At 38.2% G+C, this 21,325-nt stretch overlaps 2 protein-coding genes across 2 annotated transcripts in view; one reads left to right on the plus strand and one right to left on the minus strand.

Annotated features, from left to right (window-relative positions):
* Positions 1-303: 303 nt before the first annotated feature.
* LOC134673953 (facilitated trehalose transporter Tret1-like) lies at positions 304-5,693 on the minus strand. The gene is made up of 8 exons (XM_063531997.1): positions 5,545-5,693; positions 4,869-5,098; positions 3,854-4,031; positions 3,120-3,265; positions 2,155-2,287; positions 1,268-1,482; positions 807-992; positions 304-588 (listed from the first exon to the last, which is right to left on the minus strand). Exons 1-8 carry the CDS (start codon positions 5,651-5,653, stop codon positions 370-372), a joined length of 1,416 nt encoding a protein of 471 aa, XP_063388067.1. The 5' UTR covers positions 5,654-5,693; the 3' UTR covers positions 304-369.
* A 6,023-nt stretch (positions 5,694-11,716) lies between these two features.
* Positions 11,717-21,325, plus strand: part of LOC134673732 (long-chain fatty acid transport protein 1) — a 28,791-nt gene continuing 19,182 nt past the window's right edge. The window contains exons 1-2 of the mRNA XM_063531741.1: positions 11,717-11,825; positions 15,165-15,419. Coding sequence (XP_063387811.1) covers positions 15,205-15,419 — 215 coding nt within the window. The 5' untranslated portion in view covers positions 11,717-11,825; positions 15,165-15,204. The remainder of the gene's footprint in view (positions 11,826-15,164; positions 15,420-21,325) is intronic.

Genomic DNA, 21,325 nt, shown 5'->3' on the forward strand with positions numbered 1-21,325 from the left:
ATTGTAGTGTTTAGGATGTAGTTAATAACGTGCTTCTTATTAAAAAAACGGGTTGCACTCCGGGAGAGCCGGCAGAAGTGAAAACTCAATGACATTGTAACAGTTTTCCGATGAGGTCACGTGTCTGTCTTATGAATTTTTAATCTGTCGAATCTGTGGGTCATGTGACCTGTCGCGAGTTTAACAATTTTTCCCCATCACAAAAAGTGCACAGCGCCGCTAAAGAAGCTTTCACTTCAAAAAAAAAATTTTCACAGTCATCTCAAAACTATACATCTACAAATAGCCTGACATTAACAAGACACAAAGTTAAACCCATACAATATTTTATTAGTCGAACATTTCTGATATTTGCAAGTTTTTTGAAATTCATTTCTTCAATTGATCCTCAATTTCCTCAATGCTTTTCCCTCTGGTTTCGGGCACGAGTACCAGGACTGTAACAATGCCGAAGAGATTCATCGATGCGCAGATGTAGAAGTATGTGTGCATGCCGAGGGCCGCGGTGATCGGAGCGAAGGCTGCCAGCTGAGTGAAGCTCATGAACCATGCCTGGCCTGTGACTACGCCTATAAGCTTTGCTCGGACCTGAAAATAGGATAATATTGTTGAGTCATAAATCACAGTACTTCCCTCTGCTCAGCCATCGATATTTGCTGGACAAGGTATGCGCCGGAACGGGGATCATCTGTATCATTATTGTCACCAGTTTTGTGACGTTGCTCATCACGTATAATACAATCAGTTTCAAGAATAAAAAAGTGTGCGTTCTGCCAATCTAATCCTTAGAACATTCCGTCCCTCACCTGAATGTTGAAAATCTCGGACATGATGATAACAGGGCCAGGCAGCACAGCCAAAGCGTACACGAACATGGAACAGGCGATGACTAGCAGCAGCAGCCATCCTGGCGCAATGTCGGGCAGCATCATCATTGTCGCCAGGCTGGCCAGCGATAACCCTGACACCACGTAGGAGAATACCAGGATAATCTTAAAAAAATAAACAGCTACTAAAAACGCAGTAATTTAAATGCGGTTTGGTTTTGCAAAAGTAGCCGTTGGCGAGTATAGACCTATAGACACGATATATTTGAGATATGTAGGTATATTAAGTACCTACTGGATTTCGGAGTCGAAATAGTGTTCTACGGGTGGGCTTAAGCCAATATGTACATAAAATTTGCGACTTGATTTTTTATAATGTAATCGTAGGATCATCATTTGTTTACTATTCTCGAAAATCTTAAGAATGAGAACACTCTTACCTTCCTCCTGGCATGTTCCATGACGCAAATGGACACGATGGAGCCGAGCATCATGATAATAGGGAAGCTGAGCGTCTGCAGCTCAGCATTCATGTCGACCACTGCCGATAGGATGTTGGCGCCGTAGGTGACCAGCGCAAAGTTACCGGCCAGAGCCTGGACGCTTATAAGGAGCGTGGCGATCAGATAGGCCTTACGCCAGGTCTTGTTCTTCACTGGAAACATTTTCAATTAATTATTGTTTTTGCCACAGTCTTGAATGTATTATTTTGTAGTGAGTCGTCTGAATGTCTAGCTTCACTAAAGAGGAGTTTTGGCTGAAGCATTTCAAGCTACGGCCGGCTCTCTGACACTGTGCGGGACTGTGTACCGTAAACTGAGGTTACTGAACTGAGGGGACTGAAGTATGATTTAGTTTTAGTTTTAGTGATTTGTTATAAAGTTGTAAAAATGTTATTAAATAAAATTACTCTCAGTATGATTTTGAGAATATATATATAGAGTGGAATTTTGAGCGCTAGCTTAAGAATTTTATGATGGAGTTGGCAACCAGGAATACACTATGAAAGCAATCAGAAACCAATTCCTTATGGTTTAATAATGCATGAGCAAAATGTTACCTCGCGACTAAAAGTAACCCCAGTTTACCGGTAACAATGCTTTACAACCATTGTCTGTTTTTAAGTTTATGTATGTTACATTTGAAATACGTAGGTATTGTCTAGTTTTAAGGTATATTATGATTAGAGCCAACCAAAATATCCCTCCGTTGCTTTCTAATGGCACAGAAGATAGCGACAATTTCCTAGGCTTTTTGTCAAGTAGCAGTTTGTAGAATCGTAGATAGGGAATGAACAAATGAGGCCATAAATATATTTAGTACTTACAAATAACTATCAACGAAAGATTCGGGAGTGTCTTATAGTATTCGTCCTGCTTCCTCATATAGTCTAATTCATTTTGCAGGGATTTGTCGCTACTGGGTAGACCTCTGAGATGTGATAAGTTTTTGGCTGCATCCTGTGAAAATATCATATTTAAGATTATATTCGGATAGCAACTACCGCAGTGTTGCTGTAGCAGCGTTACTACCACAGTGTTGTCATTCTCCTTGACTAACAGGTTCGTTCTTAACGCAAAAGTAATGCCCCAACGATAGCAACACAATTTATCAAAGAAATTGCCATTGAGATCTTCCATTTCCCACTTCAGCGGTTGCACTACTAGTGCAACCGCTACTTTGCAGCAAAGTTGCTACTTTGCAGCAAAGTTGCTACTTTGCAGCAAAGTTGCTACTTTGCAGCAAAGTTGCTACTTTGCAGTGGTAATAGTTATTTGTTTTACAAGGGGGCAAAGTTGTTGTTTAACCGCTCGTGCTAATATTGATACCCGAGTAAGCGAAAGATTCAAAAATGGAATCTTGAGCGTTGCGAGGGTTTCAAAGCACGACGGTGAAACAAAATATGCCCCCGAGTGAAACACAAATTTTTTCACCACACCAACCTGAAGCAAATATTAAATGTAAAATATCAAACCAAATCAAATCCAAATGAATGTTATTAAATATTTATCATCCAAAATCATCATTAAAAAGTCAATTCTACCAGCAAACATAATAAAACAACTCAAAATTTGCATTTGATTACTTTGCCTCACATGTGAATAAAATGCAACTTTGCTATCAGTTTTTGCAGTGCAAAGTAAGCCTTTCCGAGCTCGTGTGGTGAAAATTATATTGCTGTAGTCAATATCACCTGGTCACTCCTATCATATATACATGAACACTAATGACAATACCTAAGAAGAGAGAGAATATGCTAGTTACTTATGCTCTTTATAAATAGGTTCTTACCTCAAATCGTCCAATCTTCACCAAGTATCCGGGAGACTCTGGGCAGAGCAGCATGAAGAGGAAAGTCAAGACCGGCGTCCAGACCACGATATAAAGCACCGTATAGTAGTCCAGGCACGCTCCCATTCCATACATCGCTAGTATACCTGGAAAAAAAGTTTTTTTAGTTAGAAAATGAAGTTCCATCCCGGAATTACAGACAGTAGAGGCAAACTCAGAATTTTTCATATACATACTCAGAGATAACAGGGCTTCGGCCGACCAAGCGTCTAAAGGGGCCCACTGATTAACAGTCCGCCGGACGGTATCGGCCTTTCAGTTAGAACAAAATTTTGACAGCTCCGAACAAGTGACAGGCCAATACCGTCTGGCGGACTGTTAATCAGTGGGTCCCTTAAAAAGTATAAAGCGGATTAATTTCTTTTCACCTAGTCAGGTGTCCAGAACAGAAGCCGTGTTTTCGGCACTAACAGTTGAAAACATCGTTAGGAAACCGGACTAATAATAAGGCCCTAGTTTACCCTCTGGGTTGGAAGGTCAGATGGCAGTCTTCGTTTTCTTAAAAACTAGTGCCTACGCCAATTCTTGGGATTAGCTGCAAAGCGGACCCCAGGCTCCACACTATATTGTGAGGCTACCTTTTAAGCGACATTAAAAGGGAAGATTTTTTTCCCGAAAATGGGGGTTAAAATCTTTACAGCAGAATTTCTAGTAAGACGATTATGAAAAGTTACCTAGATTAAGAAAGAAGACCAACATGGAACCCATGCGCCCTCTGATGTCATCCCGGGCAATCTCCCTGTTATACATAGGCACCACGCTGAAGCAGCCGGCAGCAGATATCCCGAACAGTATCCTGGCTACGATGAGGCAAGTCAAGTTTGTGGCAAACAGCTTGAGAAGCCAGCATCCCTGTAAAGAATGAGCGGGTTATTCCCACTAGTAACCACCAAGTTCTTACTACTGGGAATTTTTTTCCCACCTTTTACTTTTAGTCGGTATAACCCATGATTTACTTGTAGGTTGTTTTTACACGGAGACCAGTGGGCGCAGCATGGTTCCATTTATCGCTTGTCACTATGCCTGTCACTTTCGCAATTACTTGTTAGAACGTGACAGTCATGGTGACAAGCGATAAAAATGCGCATTTTTACTGCCGCAGTAAGTGCATATTATCATCTCATCTGTAACATTGACTGTTTCTAACAATCTTATGCAATCATAATAAAACTAATAAGTACCTAAATTGTCGTTTATGATCCCATGTGTTCGTAAGGTAACAATCAAAACGTACTCACAACATAAATATATTAGTAGTAAAACTCTAGAAATCAGACACACAGTCCACCTTTAATAAATAATAAACAATAAATAAACAAACAATAAATAAATATTATAGGACATTTTTTTTAACACAAATTGACTAAGCCCCACGGTAAGCTCAAGAAAGCTTGTGCTGTGGGTACTTAGACAACGATATATATATATTATATATTTAAATACATAGAAAACAACCATGACTCAGGAACAAATATCTGTATCATCGTACAAATAAATGCCCTTACCAGGGTTCGAACCCGGGACCATCAGCTTCATAGGCAGTGTCACTACCCACTAGGCCAGACCGGTCGTCACCTTTAAACCTTCTTTAGTCAATTCAAATTAATACACAGGTCATCTGAGGTCCTACCGCGAAAAACGAAAATCGAAATTTCTTTATAGTGTCCGTGCGGAAAGAGAAAAGCTCACCAGTTGTGGAACAGTCATAAGCAATAAGCTGTTCTTCCTACCAATCCTGTCTGCGAGGAAGGCAAAAAGCGGCACTGTGAAGAAGGCTGTGATGGGCATGAGACTGGCGACCCAGCCCAGCGTGGAGTCCGACAGCGGAGCGCCCGTCGGCGAGGAGCTAGACTGCAGGACCTTGGCGGACGGCGACATCCAACCGGCTTGTAGCCCGTATGTGAATAATGAAGAATTTGCTGGAAAAAACCATGGTTCACTTTTTTGCTGCTGGTACACAATTGCCTGAATCTGGTTTACAGGCTCAGATCCTGAATTACATAAGGAGGAGAGGTCTGTAAAGCAGCTACATAGATTTTTTTTTTCAGCAGTATAGCCTCTAGCCGCCCGTACGTCTAACCTTGCCAAGCAAAATTAAATTTTATGTTGTCAGCACAACGTTCAAATTAAAATGGAACAGGAGATTTTTTTGTAGGTCTCTGGGCGGCTAGAGGATAATGTACTGGTGTCATAATAGCTATTCAGTGTAGTAAAAAATTCGTCATATCAAATTTTGGCGAAATCACAAAAAGTAAATAACTAAAAAAAAATATTACAAATTGAACGTGGTTAACAGTTTCCATTACTTTGTATTTACGAAGCAACAATATATTTAAGTGGAGGAGTAAAAAAAATTTTGACGTACCAACGATACCAGATAGCCATTGAACATACGTATGCCCATTTTTCTTTTCGATTTCCTTTTCCACTCCCATTCTTAAATTGTGTATATTTTTAATGAAAGAATTTTCCATCAACAATTCACACCTTCTATTGCTGTTTTAAGGTGTCTACATATTTTATTTATGGAACTGTTAACAGTGCGAGATGTACCCAGCATAGAATCCGTAGACCGGCACTAAAAAGACTGCGCTGATTACATTTTATACGTGGAAACAGTATTTCAATTAATTAGGATAGGAAGACACACACGTGTAAATGCGATAGTCAAACATGGATTGTAATTATTTGTAGAAGTTGTTTAATGGCAATGATAATGAGATAGTGGCATAAACAGGTTGTTTAAGTAACGGTAGATCTAATTGAATGAAAGAAACTAAAAACTTACGAGTATAAGCGTTTCGGCATCTCCATATACGAAAAAAACATATTTTATCAAACACCGGGAAATGGTTTAAAAGTATCGATAGCTTCTTTAAAATCTACGATCGTCAGATTTTAATTGAATATATAGGTAAGTACTTACAAATGTACGGAGATTTGCTAAGTAAAATAATAGGTGAGACTACTAACTTTAAAAAAAATCGTTTTGAATTTACGCCATCATTTTTAAAACAGCCTGTGTAAAAAGTTATAAATACATATGTAGGTAGTTGTATGGCAACAAATATTATCGTTCCTATGAGCACTGTATCTGGGGGCACGGTAGTGCCTCCGCCGAGTCGAAAAATAGCTAACTAGGCCCAGCCGTGACACACTTTAATTTACTTAACCGACTTCCAAAAAAGGAGGAGTTTATTTAGATGCCATTCGTATAGGTATGTTTGTTCGACTCCATATAACTTTGTTGTGAACAAAGCTAGAAGCTTAATTTTTCAGAGACTAAGAGGATAGACCTTACTAAATACATTTAATTTTGTAGGTACTTGTGTATGTAGTCTGTGGCGTGGGCAGTTTTAGCGATATATTTTGTCACTATATTATTAACGTTATATTTTCATCGTAATTTGAAGTGATCAGTTTTTACGGCAGTTATGCGGTGCTTGGCCCCGACTTTCGATCGTCTAATACTGATTGACGAAAACTGACGTCAAATGATGATGTGTAGAAAAAATGTACCTAAATTCTTGTCTGAATGTCAGTATAAAGTTAGTCCAATTTTTCTATTTTTAACTGCATGCAAATGTTATAAAAAGGACACAAGGACAAAAGGACAGGTATGTATTACTTGAAAATTATAACCGAATCATACAGTGCCTAAGAATTGCACGTGAACGCATTTTTTTTTATTCTGATTCAATACATACTATTTTACAAGCTTTTATTTAGTTTCACCTGACCTTAGTCTGTCTGTCGGTCTCTAATTAAATCTTGCAAGTTAAATTCCCGGTTGAGCTGAAATTTTGCATGTATAAATCGGATAACAATGCAATATTACGGTACCATCGAGCTGATCTGATGATGGAGATAGGAGGTGGCCATAGGAACTCTTGTGATGAAACAACGCTACCTAATTGTGTTAGGGGTTTTTAGAATTGTCTCGATGAGTGTTAGTTTTCTGTCGTAAGAAAAGTTCAGTCGGCGATAAAAGCTTGTACCAAAAATGAAATTTATGCCAAAAACTTATTTCAGAAACATGCTCTCGAATGCTCGCATTTTATATTTACCTAAGCTGTTGTTTTTGCTGTTTATTGAGACGATATCTCGTTATTATCACTTCTAAACAACCTCCATAAATATTACAATCTATGCCCATTCGGATTTTCCGGCCTTGTTGATGTAAGTATACGAGGGGCAGACTGAAAGTTTTTAGAATAGAGAAATCAGGCCCTCACTTTTTAGGGCTCCGTAGCCAAATGGCAAAAAACGGAACCCCTCACAGCCACCTAGAACTGTAACTTAAAAAAAATTTTTTCATCAAACCCATACGTGTGGGGTATCTATGGATAGGTCTTACACGGACAGACAGACGGACAGACATGACGAATCCATAAGGGTTCCGTTTTTTGCCATTTGGCTACGGAACCCTAAAAACGATTCTAAGTATTACCAGTCGTATGATTACGTATAATTACATTATAATTACGTTATACGAGAATTAGTTCTTTTTTAGCATTAGAAAAAGGGTAAGTAGGTAAACAATCTTGTCGTGTGTTTTTATTGAAAAACACTTTTGGAAAATCAGTCATGACAAATATGTAATAATTATATGAATCATACACGATTATTTACATTCTTTTACTTTCGTATTAGTTACTGATTTTTAAAAGCTTTTTTCAATTATTGGACACCAAACATAGTGCGGCGTCACGGCAGACCTCGGAGGAGGTGGCGGCACGATCTTGACGTCTTTCGGAAGTATTTGGCCTAATATTGCCATAGAACGAGACGCGTGGAAGAAAGCGAGGGAGGCCTCTGCCCAGCAGTGGGACACAACAGGCTGCCAATAATAATAAATAATAACCACGCGGGGGCAGCTTGTGGCGAGCTGACGGTGAGTGGCGACACCGCGGACCCCTATTCCAGAAGGCCCTGTCATCTGGCCCTCGCCTCTGTGCTTGCCTTGATTGGCCGGCCAGAGTGGAGTCGCAAGAGCGGGACCTATGCTCCAGGTTGGAAGTGTAAAATGTCATAACGCCGGCGGCCCTTGAACGGATTACCGGGATCTGGCTACCGCAGACTCACCTCTCGACAACCTCACAGCCGCTCCAAAGTGTTGCCCTGTTGTCGCACTGTGCGTGCGGCCATTGCGGGGCCCACTCAATGAGTTGGCGAGTCACCACCTGTCTTATACAATTTTGAGACTGATTGTCACGGCAGGTGTCCGCTAGTCTCTCCCATAGCCCATTATCCAGTCCATCCAACTTTCAAATCTATAGCCCATGACCTTAGTTCCCATCGCAGCACAAAAGTGCTGCACTGCAATAGTCTTTGCACCTGGCGGAGACCATCTCCGGATGTATCATATTGTGCGTTTGGGGATGGTATCCGCCATGTGTATCCCTTACTTTTAGAGTAAACTGTTTTAAAGGGCCTCTGCGCTGTTGGCTTCGACCCCACGCACGCCTCCCAAAGGTCCGGGACCCCATGGTCCCGAGATATGGAAAGGACATAAATAATAATAATTTTTAAGAATTATAAGACACGTCAAGATCGCGTAGTCTTTTTCTAATGCTAAAATAACGAACTATATGCTTCATTATTAAAATGTAATTGAAGCCTATTTGTAAATTTGTTGTTAGCTGAGCCACAGAATAAATAATAGTACTAGGTACAGAAGACTCACTCTCCAACAAAACGCGTCTGTTACGATCAGCACAGATTTGGCCGCTAGGTGGCGACAGCGCCACGCGCGGCTTATGGCTTTCCCCAAAATTGGGGTGGAATGGATGTACTTTTAGCTACCTGTAGCAAAGCGACAAAATCGCGGAGTGCGCCTGGCTGAGCCCTTATGAAAATCGTATAAAATTATGATACGAAAATATATTTCGGGCCATAATTGGAAAAACACTCGACATACATTTTCATGTGCTGGTGATCCTGAAATTAACTGACGACGTAATGACTAAGTATACCTTAAAAAGAGTTATACTAATAAATATGCCTCTTTTTGAGGTGGCCTTTTCTAAGAACTTTCAGTGTTGCCTATGTATTTCTGTTTATATTTCTCTATTATCTACCTCAGTTGTTGTACTCGTAGGTAGTTAGCAAACTTTCTATAACCTTGTATGACGGGAAATGACAATATTGATAGGGAAATACCAAAAGGACAAACGTACCTATGAGAAAAGTTATATGTACAATTGTACATAGTGCTATAACTGTCATGCTGTGTAACTTATTTGAATAATAAAATAAAATAAAAAATAAAAATAAACAAGTGCAAGTAGAACTCTCGCACCCCGAGGGTTCCGTAATGTAATGACACATTGATTTATTTATTCTTAAGGACGATTCACGTTTGACGTAATATATGGGTAAATAGTTTAGGCCCAACAGTATCGGATATAAGTGGATTGGTAAAGTCGATTGTAGACTATTCTGATGAATGCTTTACAATTAACCTTAAATTATATATAAAATTAATACCTACACAAAAATTTAATAGGTACCTATAGTTCGTTTTTTTAGCATTAGAGAGAACTTGAAAGAAGGTAAGTGATTTTGACATGTCTTTTAATTGAAAAACACTTTTTAAAAATCAATAACTATTACTTATGAAAGCAGAAGACTATAAAAGATCGTATTAGATTCATAATTGTTACATATTTACCGTAACTTATTTTTAAAATGTGTTTTTCAATTAAAAGACACATCAAGATTGTTTACCTTATTTCTAATGCTAAAAAAACGAACTATACGGGCTGATACAGGACATCGGCAATATAACAATCTAGTTTCTAATTGAAGCAACTTTTTTATTTAAATATGAATGAAAGTAAATAAGTACAACAGAATTTAATTTAAATTTTGAAAGTAAAACAAAACCCAAATTCTTCATATCTGTGTGTGTGTGTGTGTGTGTTTTGTGTTTTTTTATAATGTTAATGTTTTGTGTCTGTTTCATTGTGATAAGTGATAAGTTGCTCATTTTGTGATATTGAACTATAGATGGTCAAGCAAATCTTGCCAGTAGAAAAAGGCGGCAAATTTGAAAAATGCAGGCGCGAAGGGATATTGTCTCATAGAAAATTTGAACTTCGCGCCTTTTTCTACTGATAAGATTTGCTTGACCATCTATACCGGGTGTGGCCTGTAATATGAGCAAGAAATTAAACTGTAGGTTGTACTCCCCATACTGACCAACATTTGTTCAGCGACTTTTAAAAATAATTTGTGCTTTGGTTTCAATACTTACACTTTAAAGTTTATTCTAAGACGCAATGTATTGCGAATTTTGTTATGTTTAAGGCGTGACAAGCAACGTCAATCACAATGATATGGCATGGCGATGGCGCCCATTGAAGATAATATTTATTTTGTATGAAAAATAGGGAGTCTAAATACTTCGTAATTTTTAAAAGTTGTTGTTCAAATGTGTCACCGTTTGAGGAGTACAATCTATGTTTTAATTATTTGCTCGTGTTACAGGCCACACCCGGTACCTATATAGATTTTGTTTTAAAGTTCAACATGTCTCATCATCTCTTGCATTTACTACTACGTCAAATTTGCAGGGATAACGGGAACCATTAGTGTGAATGAAACCAACATACTACGAATGAGATAAAAGATGTGGGCCGTAAATGCGTAAAAGTGTCTTTGACCGGAGATTGCCTGCTGGGTTGCAAAGGGCACATCATATATAAATCACTTGCAGAGTGAAGAATAACCAGTTAACAGTGATCTTGAGATTGCTTGTAAATGTACCTAATTGGAGCTCACGATATGTTGGTCTTTTAGTGGTCGGTAGGTAAAAGGAATATAGCCAGGATGCAATTAGTCTAGTGATGCGAACGTTATAACGTCAACCGTTATAATGTTATTGATAATAATAACGTTACACATTTTAAGGGATAACGACTACTATACTGGATGAGCATGGGGCGTGAACGGTCGTTGTGGAAATCTTTAGGGAAGGCCTTTTAGAAGATAACGATTTTCATATTAATTACATTACTATGATGATAGTAACGTATAGCATATATTTGTTGTCTATTCATTATAATATGTTACCGTTGTAGGTAAATGTTACTATAAACCATTCGGTACACTGACATCTGAGGGATGGGCGGTCAATTCCGATAAGTCGTGCAAATGGGTTATTGAAATTAGAACTATAATGTGACGTACGTAGAGTTCTTATTTAAGTGGCAAAATATCTCGACTTATCTGGATTGACCGCCCATCCCTCGAATTAGGATGTGTAAATTGAAAAGTATCATGCCGATATTCGATTTACATTTAGGACAACAGAAATAAATAACAGGGTATTAACAACGGCCTTGAACCCTAATTTAATCATAATTGTAATCATTTATTGCAGCCATGGTATTATTAGAGACTAAGCTGTAAACAATACGATTGTTATGACTAGTGACATCGTTATTTATCGGTTCACTGAACCGTTAGATACAACGTTATTTATAACTTTAAACAACACCATTACTAACTCGAACTATGTGTCATAACTATTAAACACAAGGCAGTGTTGTCGCAACTAACGTCGCGCGCGCACGCTACTCGTTTTTTTTAACATTTATCGCATAGTTTCGGTATTTTTGACAGTAGTGATACGTTTTTAAGGTAGGTTTTCATTTGTTTCCTTAGTTTTTCCTTGTTATTTTCGGCCAGTGTGTTGTTTTGCTCAAGTTATTGGGTTGTTGACAACGGGTTAAGTAGTTTATTGAACGTTGGTGCAGTTGTTTACAAACTTAATTTACACTTTAGGTTGAGTTTTATGAGTGAAGCCAGTTTTGAGTTGTTTTGCGCAAATATGTAGGTAAATAGGTACGGGTTTTATGAATTTTCTGTATCGAAATGTGACGGAAGGAACTGCAACTTTGATTAGTCTGGGCTTGTTAGAATCATCTTAATAAATAGTAGAAGACTGTCTAAAGACTAGTACAGTTGACGGTAAAAATTAATAAAAATATCCAAAATTGCTTTAAATAAAATCTCATCATCATCATATCAGACAAATGACGTCCACTGCTGGACATAGGCCCCCCCAAAGAGAATTGAAACCCCAAAAAAATCTAATCTATGACAAAAAAACCGGGCAAGTGCGAGTCGGACTCACGCACGAAGGGTTCCGTACCATAAAGCAAAAAAAAAACGGAAAAAATGCAAAAAGAAAACGGTCACCCATCCAAGTACTGACCGCTCCCGACGTTGCTTAACTTTAGCCCCACTTAAATCTTTATTTTATTCTGTTTTTAGTATTTGTTGTTATAGCGGCAACAGAAATACATCATCTGTGAAAATTTCAACTGTCTAGCTATCACGGTTCGTGAGATACAGCCTGGTGACAGACAGACGGACAGACGGACGGACGGACAGCGAAGTCTTAGTAATAGGGTCCCGTTTTACCCTTTGGGTACGGAACCCTAAAAACACACTTCTATTTCATGAATATTGCTTTTTGGCTGAATAATGCAGACACCCTTGCTCTTGTCTGGTAAAACATGGCCTTAACCTCTATCTGCGTTATGATAAAACAACATCACAAAGGCCAGGACGCATGGACCACATCCTGCTTAGATGTGGATTTATACGGCGCGATCTGGGAAATGAATTAGAGATCAACTAGATACGATATAGTAAAGATATGTGACGTTCCACGGGTAACTGTACCTTATGGCGGTTGGCGCTTACGCTGTTGTTAACGCCGCTGCAATATTATTGCGGTGTTATGCGACGTAAGCGCCAGCCGCCATAAGGTACCTTTTGCCGTGGAACGTCACATATTTTTACTATTTCATATCTAGTGAATGTCTAATGCATTTCCCGAATCGAGCCGATAGTCAATTTTAGGACCTACTGATTTAAGGGTCAAACACATTTTAGAAAATGGTCTCTTCTGTGGAGATTACAATAAAAGTTAACGACTCTGATTTATATCGATGTATTCCATTTTTCTCTCATGTACTGAAAAAATGTATCCCGCCTGTAAGTTCAGTATAAAAATAGCTTCAGACTCCCTTAACTTTGCGATGTCTACAGGAAAGGCGCGAACGAGTTAAACGTACCAAAATCTCGAGCCCAAACCTAATAAAATTAGGTTATAATAATTATAATGTCCATCTTTTTGGACTCCATCATCAGACCTGCTTTATACAGGGTGATTCAGGAGACGTGAGCAGGACTAATACAGCGCATTTCGTAATTAATAAGCAACTGTTTCGTATCAGTATTAGTGAGGTTAACGTTAATTTTCTAGTCGTGTTGAAAAAAAAAGTTATTAATTTATTTACGACATGAATGGTCACCCTACAATTAGAATACCAAACTACCGATTTCTGTGTCAAATTGAATGTCATCACGGTCTGGTTACTTTTGAAAATTCGTATGTCACTCAAGTTTGACAGTTTATTTTCTTTGTAATCATAATGCTGTCATTACGATTAAAGAGGTTTTATGTTTATTAATTAGGTCTTGTAGGGTGACCATGATTGTAGAGAATTAAATTTGCCCTCACCAAAAAGTTAAAAAATAGGAAAAAGTGTGGTTATTTTACCTAAATACGACGATGATCGATCAATTATCAGTTACTGAGTGTGCAGGATTAGTCCTGCTCACGTCTCATGAATCACCCTGTATAGATTTGGTTTTGATTTGACATACTGCCGTATTCGAACTTCAAGATATTCACAAGAGACGACACGTACTAGATCCCTTCTAGATACGTTATAGTTTAGATATCAACTAGTTCTCTTTTGCAGCGCAATTCGGGCAACCAATGTCACTTTTACGTTAGATAGAGTAAGATATCTATTAGATGTGAATTAGATATCCTGTGGAAATCGTTCAAGAGTATCTCCAGAACCGCGCAAATGACAAATTTGACAAGTTAGACTTAAACATATCGTTATCGTATCTTGGTGATGTCTAAAAGATATCTAATAGATATCTATTTCATAATCCGAATCGGGCCCATAAGGTTATTAGCCCTGTAATATAAATTAGATAAATGTGTTCCCGCCTTAAACTTCTTAAATATCGTAAGGCCTGATCTACTCTATCCTATATTTGATTAACGTAATGAATTTATCCTTACTGAGCCTAGTTATAATTATTTTGATTTCTCTTAGTACATTCTAATACGTGGTTACACGGACATAAAACATTGCAAACAAAATTAATACTTTCACCAAAAGCCATAGCGTTCAAAACAGTTTGAAAGACACCCGATATGTGGTGGGCAAGATAATGTACCAACGGTGGTTTGGATTTCAATTTCAGTGGCTTTACAATATTTGCACTTACCTACATACTCAAGTATATTGTATAGTACCTAATATGTACAGTCAAAGAATTTAATTTCAGTGCCATTTCGGACCCTGTGACAGTGGTAATAAACGTGAAAGTCGCTATCGTCCTCATACTATTGCAACTGTGACAAGACCGTGTTATTTACCCACTCACTACTTATGTGTGTAGATAACCAACAAGTGGTTGTCGGATAACGATTAAACAGTTTTTTCGCTTTTACACCAGTGACCAGAATATACTAATACTATTTACATAATGAGATTTGACTGAAAATTCTTCTGATTGTATCAACATGATGTTGCACCGCCTACAACTTATCTGCCTTTCGCGAAGGTTGCCTGGTCGAGAATGCCTTATATTAATTATATCATTAAGTCCGATTTTTGTACGATTGAGTTTTCTAGTTTTCTCTTGTGCAATAAAGATTAAATAAATAAATGTATGCAGCCAAACGTCGATGATTTCTTCAAAACTGTAGTAGCTATTTTGTAATTTGCTTGATCAGGTAACATTATTACAATTATTACCTTTTTGAATACTGTCACCTTGTTACTCAAAGGCTGCCCCAATTTATCCACTGATCTTGAACCATCGCTGTGTCAGATCTTTCAAGTCCAGTTCATCCTGAAATAGAAAACCTGTCGATTTCAGATCTACTAACTCTACTATGCACCACACGTAACCCCACACCATGACAGAAAAGACAGTAGTCCGTTTCGAAGAAGCGGAACGTAAGAGGACCACCATCCTCGCTTCGATAGGAGCTGCTGGCGTGCTACTAGGATGGCTGGTCAGAGGGTCGAGCCTCCTGATGACGTCTGTGGCCCTGGTAACCGCGTACCTGATGACCGGGAATAGATACCAGTGGGTGTACATTTGGAAGAAGACGTTCTACAGGGACATGTTGTAAGTTTAATTTTCAGATTTTTAGGAGGCATGTGATTCTTCAAGACCAAAGTAAAAATGAACCGTTTTTATCAGGACAACAAATCGTCTTTTTAGGGTTCCGTACCCAAAGGGTAAAACGATCTTCGCTGTCCGTCCGTCCGTCTGTCACGAGGCTGTATCTCACGAACCGTGATAGCTAGACAGTTGAAATTTTCACAGATGATGTATTTCTGTTGCCGCTATAACAACAAATACTAAAAACAGAATAAAATAAAGATTTAAATGGGGCTCCCATACAACAAACGTGATTTTTGACCAAAGTTAAGCAACGTCGGGAGGGGTCAGTACTTGGATGGGTGACCGTTTTTTTTGCTTTTTTTTGTTTTTGTTTTTTTTGCATTATTAGACTCGCACTTGTTTTGTATTTTTTTGCAAATCACGAGCTTACAGTTTAGGGCTAACTACTGGTTTATTATGTTAATATTTATATTGCGAGATTTTCATTACAATAGCAAGATAGGCCTCTGGCCCAAATGGAGCTCCTATTTAACCGAGAGGCCGCGAGTAAGAGCCGAAATGCCCTAATTACGACCATTGACGACCGGTCTGGCTTAGTGGGTAGTGACCCTGCCTGTGAAGCTGATGGTCCTGGGTTCGAATCCCGGTACGCGCATATATTTGTGTGATGAACACAAATATTTGTTCCTGGGTCATGGTTGTTTTCTTTGTGTGTAAGTATCTATTTATTTAAAGTATGTTATGTAAGTATATCGTCGCCTAAAGCGCCAAATTACAAGCTTTGCTTAGTTTGGGGGTAGGTTGATCGGTTTAAGAAGTCCCCCTAATATATTTGTATTTGTATTTATTTATTTATTCCATAAATTTGCCACAGGCCTCAGTTAGTATACCTACCTACTCATGTTACACAATAGAAAAAAGATCGACTCTAATAAAAGTTGGTTGATTGACTTCAATAGAATTTTCCACATTACCTCCAATACCAGAGTATTAATTCGCTACCAAGGGAGCATAGGTCGCGCACCTACTTCAATGTACCTACTCCAGTATCACGGACCGCCATTCATTCCGTTTGCTTGTCAACAGAGCAAAGTCCACCATTCTTGCTTTATGCATTCCTGGTGTCAAATAGCATTGAATGGTTGTTAACGAGAAATGTACAATTATGAATTACTAGATTTTTCCCTCGAAATATTAAGTAATATTATAAATGTGAAAGTGTGTGTGTCTGTTACCTTTTCACGCTTAAACCGCTGAACCGATAGAAATGAAATTTGGTATGGAGATAATTATAGGCTCCGGGAATGACATAGGATAGTTTTTATCAATCTTAATCATTTTTCTACGCAAACGAATACGCGTGTAAAAGTTAGTATTCTATAAAAAATTTTGATCTAACTTCTATGATAACACCAGCCTTAAGGCATTAAGTTCGCCTTCTATACATTGTATTTTCTTATCTATCTATATATATAAATGCAAGTGTCCTGACTGACTGACTGACTGACTGACTGATTCATCAACGCAGAGCCGAAACTACAAAAGCCAGAAAGTTGAAATTTGCACACCAGATTGCATTTATAAAGTGTACAAGAGATAAGAAGCGATTTTGAGAAATTCAACCCCTAAGGGGGTTAAAAGGGGATGAAAGTTTGTATGGGGTTAAAGTTTTCTTTTAAGCTAGGAATTTGAAACTCCGTAAAAAGATATATTATTAAAATAGAAGAAAACTAATTTCAGCGTTTTTGAAAATTCATCCCCTAAGGTGGTGAAAAAGGGGTTGAAAGTTTGTATGGATATCAAAAAATTTTTCGAGTGTTTGACTTGAGTCTTTGTATTTAGGGATATTATTAGAAGATAGGAATAGTACATTTCGATGCTAGTGCGGAAGGTATGTCATTACTTCACGAGTACCGAGATATCTTGCCACGAGCCGCAGGCGAGTGGCAAGACTCGGGACGAGTGAAGAATGACATTTCCGCACGTGTATCGAACGACGTTTTTTAATACAGTTGCGAAAAAATAAGAAAAACATTGTTAATCGTACACTAAACAAAAGTGGTAACAGTGACAGCTCGGTTAAACGTCGCCTTTAAGTATATTATATCTATGGGCGTTTGGCAGCTATTCCGTTCCATTCAGTCAACTTATTAAGAACGGAATTTTCAATATTGAATATTAAAAACTAAACGTGTTATAATGATGAAGAGCTAAATAATTAAATATGAAATATGTAATATTTTTCGTATTCTTACATTAACGGTAGGTTTTTATGCTGATTACGACGTTTAAAGGAAACTAATATTAACACTCATCAATAAGTAGTCGTGAATTGGAACAAGTATAAATTTAAAAAAATTGGAAAAGTAAAAAGCACTAGTTCGAGATAACCAACTTTCCGCACGCTAAACAGCTACGTAAAGTAGCACTTTTTGAGCAACTGTATTAAAAAAGTAATTTCAGCGTTTTGTAAAATTCATCCCGTAACAGGGTTAAAAAGGGGTTGAAATTTTTAATCCATTACAAATGCTTTGAAACTTCTTACAAAGGCATAATAGTCGATTACAAAATAAAATGATTGCAACGTTTTTGGAAATTCAACCCCTAAGGAGGTTAAAAAGGGGATGAAAGTTCGTCTGCGGGTGCAAATTTTATTTTAATCTAGGAACTTGAAACTTTGTAAAAAAGTATCAAATTCAAATACAAGAAAACGAATTTCAGCGTTTTAGAAAATTCATCCCCCAAGGTGGTGAAAAAGGGGTTGAAAGTTTGTATGGATATCAAAAAAATTTTCGAGCGCGGGACTTGAATCTTTGTGTTTAGGGATATTATTAGAAGACAATAAAAGTGATTTCAGCGTTTTGTAAAATTCATCCCCTAACAGGGTTAAAAAGGGGATGAAAATTTGCATGGGGTTAAAGTTTTCTGCTGAGCTAGGAATTTGAAACTTCGTTAAAAGATATATTATTAAAATACAAGAAAACTAATTTCAGCGTTTTTGAAAATTCATCCCCTAAGGTGGCGAAAAAGGGGTTGAAAGTTTGTATGGATATCAAACATTTATTCGAGTGTGGGACTTGAATCTTTGTATTTAGGGATATTATTAGAAGACAGGAGAATTAATTTCAGTGTTTTGTAAATTCATCCCCTAATAGGGTTAAAAAGAGGTTGAAAGTTTGAATCCATTACAAATGGTTTTGAAACTTCTTAGAAAGGCATAATAGCCGATTACAATAAAAAGTAATTGCAACGTTTTTGGAATTTCAACCCCTAAGGGGGTTAAAAAGGGGATGAAAGTTCGGCTGCGGGTGCAAATTTTATTTTAAGCTAGGAACTTGAACTTTTTGCAAAAAAAAAGGTATTAAATTAAAAAACATGAAAGAATTCAAGCATTTTTGAAAATCATCCCCCAAGGTGGTGAGAAAGGGGTTGAAAGTTTGTATGGAGATCAAATATTTTGTGAGTGCGGAACTTGAATCTTTGTATAAGGACATATAGGTACCTATTATGAGAATACAAGAAAAGTAATTTCAGCAACCAACATCAAAATCCACTTGACTTAAAACTTCATACAACTTGCTAAAAAAGAAAAGTACTTAATTTCAACATTGCTTGGATATGAAAAATATAGGTACTAAAGATGTAAAATGTTGAAGATAAGATTCCACGCGGACGAAGTCGCGGGCAACAGCTAGTGTGCAATAAAGATTAAATAAAATGAATAAATATATAATGGGAGATCTCATTACTTTACATCGGGCGTGACATTTGGGATAATATGATCCTAAAATATCTGATTGATAGCATGGTAGATACGAGATTTTCAAAATTCCACGAATCCCCGTCGCCTCTATGTGAGTGGACCAGCGCCCGTATCAATTGCTGAATTGAAATTGGTTCGTCCGGTGCGATCACACCACGGTACTTAGCGTGTTATGGTCTCCTGGCACCTATTTCTCCTCAAATTTGTAACCGACTGGGGAGATGAAGGTAATGTTAGCCAAGTTTGTAGACACATGTATAGATCGTTCATAAAGTAATCATGCAATTTTGCTAGGTACACCCAGTCAAAGAATAAATAATAGTAGGGCAAACCTTGGCTATTCGGTGATACTTGGTTATCCGGTGATAGTCAGTTTTAATGTGTTTTATCCGCGTTACCTGGTAATTATATTACTTGAAACCATATTACACCACATTAGTCACATCCATGGTATCTCTTAAACATTGTTTTAAGCAATAAAATTACCGGGTAACTCGGCTAAAAGACAATAAAACTGAGTATCACTGAATAATTACGTATCACCGAATGGCCAAGGTTTGCCCTACTAGGTACAGAAGACTCACTCACTAACAAAACGCGTCTGTTACGATCAGCACAGATATATGGCCGCTAGGTGGCGAGAGCGCCACGCGCGACTTACGGCTTTCCCCAACATTGGGGTGGAAAGGCTGCACTTCTAGCTACCTGTAGAAAAGCGACGAGATCGCGGAGTGAGCCACGCCTGACCCAGTTGGAAAAAGCTCGCATAGTGACGTTGACAACCGGCATCGACCGGGACAGCAATATCACTTTGTATGCTCGTGCAATAGAGATAGCAACAGGCGGGTCAATGTACGAAAATATATGTGGAAAGCGTCACTTCTTTGAAAACATGTTTATTCCAACCAATTATCTTCCAATTATTGAATGAAAATCGAATTATTGAAGGATGCGGATGTTATAATTTAATAACCTCCGACGTTTCGAACACGCCATTACACGCGTGCCAATCAGTCGTAGGTCGATCGTTGCTCTATTATGTACCTAAAATTGACCCTGCATAAAAAAATGGAAACGCAGTTTGGCATGGCAGCCGATGGGTTAAGGACAACCGGACATTTTTTTGCTGGCTCTGGGTGCCTAGCCAAGGTGACAGTCGCTTGCGCTACGATAACGAAATGCTTGTGTCTCTATCACTCTTCCATAATAATATTGCGACAGTGACGATTGCATTTCGTTTTCTACGCACCCTGATATGCTTACCTACCAAAAGTCCCTAACAAAAACCGGGCAAATGCGAGTCGGACTCGCGCACGAAGGGTTCCGTACCATAATGCAAAAAAAAAAAACGGTCACCCATCCAAGTACTGACCACTCCCGACGTTGCTTAACTTTGGTCAAAAATCACGTTTGTTGTATGGGAGCCCCATTTAAATCTTTATTTTATTCTGTTTTTAGGGTTCCGTACCCAAAGGGTAAAACGGGACCCTATTACTAAGACTTCGCTGTCCGTCCGTCCGTCCGTCCGTCTGTCACCAGGCTGTATCTCACGAACCGTGATAGCTAGACAGTTGAAATTTTCACAGATGATGTATTTCTGTTGCCGCTATAACAACAAATACTAAAAACAGAATAAAATAAAGATTTAAATGAGGCTCCCATACAACAAACGTGATTTTTGACCAAATTTAAGTAACGTCGGGAGTGGTCAGTACTTGGATGGGTGACCGTTTTTTTTTTTTGTTTTTTTTTTGCATTATGGTACGGAACCCTTCGTGCGCGAGTCCGACTCGCACTTGCCCGGTTTTTTTAGTATTTGTTGTTATAGCGGCAACAGAAATACATCATCTGTGAAAATTTCAACTGTCTAGCTATCACGGTTCGTGAGATACAGCCTGGTGACAGACGGTCGGACGGACGGACGGACGGACAGCGAAGTCTTAGTAATAGGGTCCCGTTTTACCCTTTGGGTACGGAACCCTAAAAACGTCAGTCGATCACTGACACATCGTTTCTAGATATACTTATTAAGTGACGAATCTTAAAGTTCGAATCAGGCAGTCAGTTTTTGAACGCCAAACTTTATAGTTATAATATCATTGGTATAATACATATAGTTCGATTTTTTTAGCATTAGAAAGAA

This window comes from Cydia fagiglandana, chromosome 19 (genome assembly GCF_963556715.1).
Source record: "Cydia fagiglandana chromosome 19, ilCydFagi1.1, whole genome shotgun sequence".
Taxonomy (NCBI): Eukaryota; Metazoa; Arthropoda; class Insecta; order Lepidoptera; family Tortricidae; genus Cydia; species Cydia fagiglandana.

Bases quoted from the DNA above. Each gene is read 5' to 3' on its own strand.
- LOC134673953 (XM_063531997.1), bottom strand. From the start codon at position 5,653: ATGGAAAATTCTTTCATTAAAAATATACACAATTTAAGAATGGGAGTG. The intron at 5,099-5,544 runs GTACGTCAAAAT...GGTTTTTTCCAG, and splicing joins ATGGCTATCTGGTATCGTTG to CAAATTCTTCATTATTCACA. The intron at 1,483-2,154 runs GTAAGTACTAAA...AAATGTTTCCAG, and splicing joins TCTTTCGTTGATAGTTATTT to TGAAGAACAAGACCTGGCGT.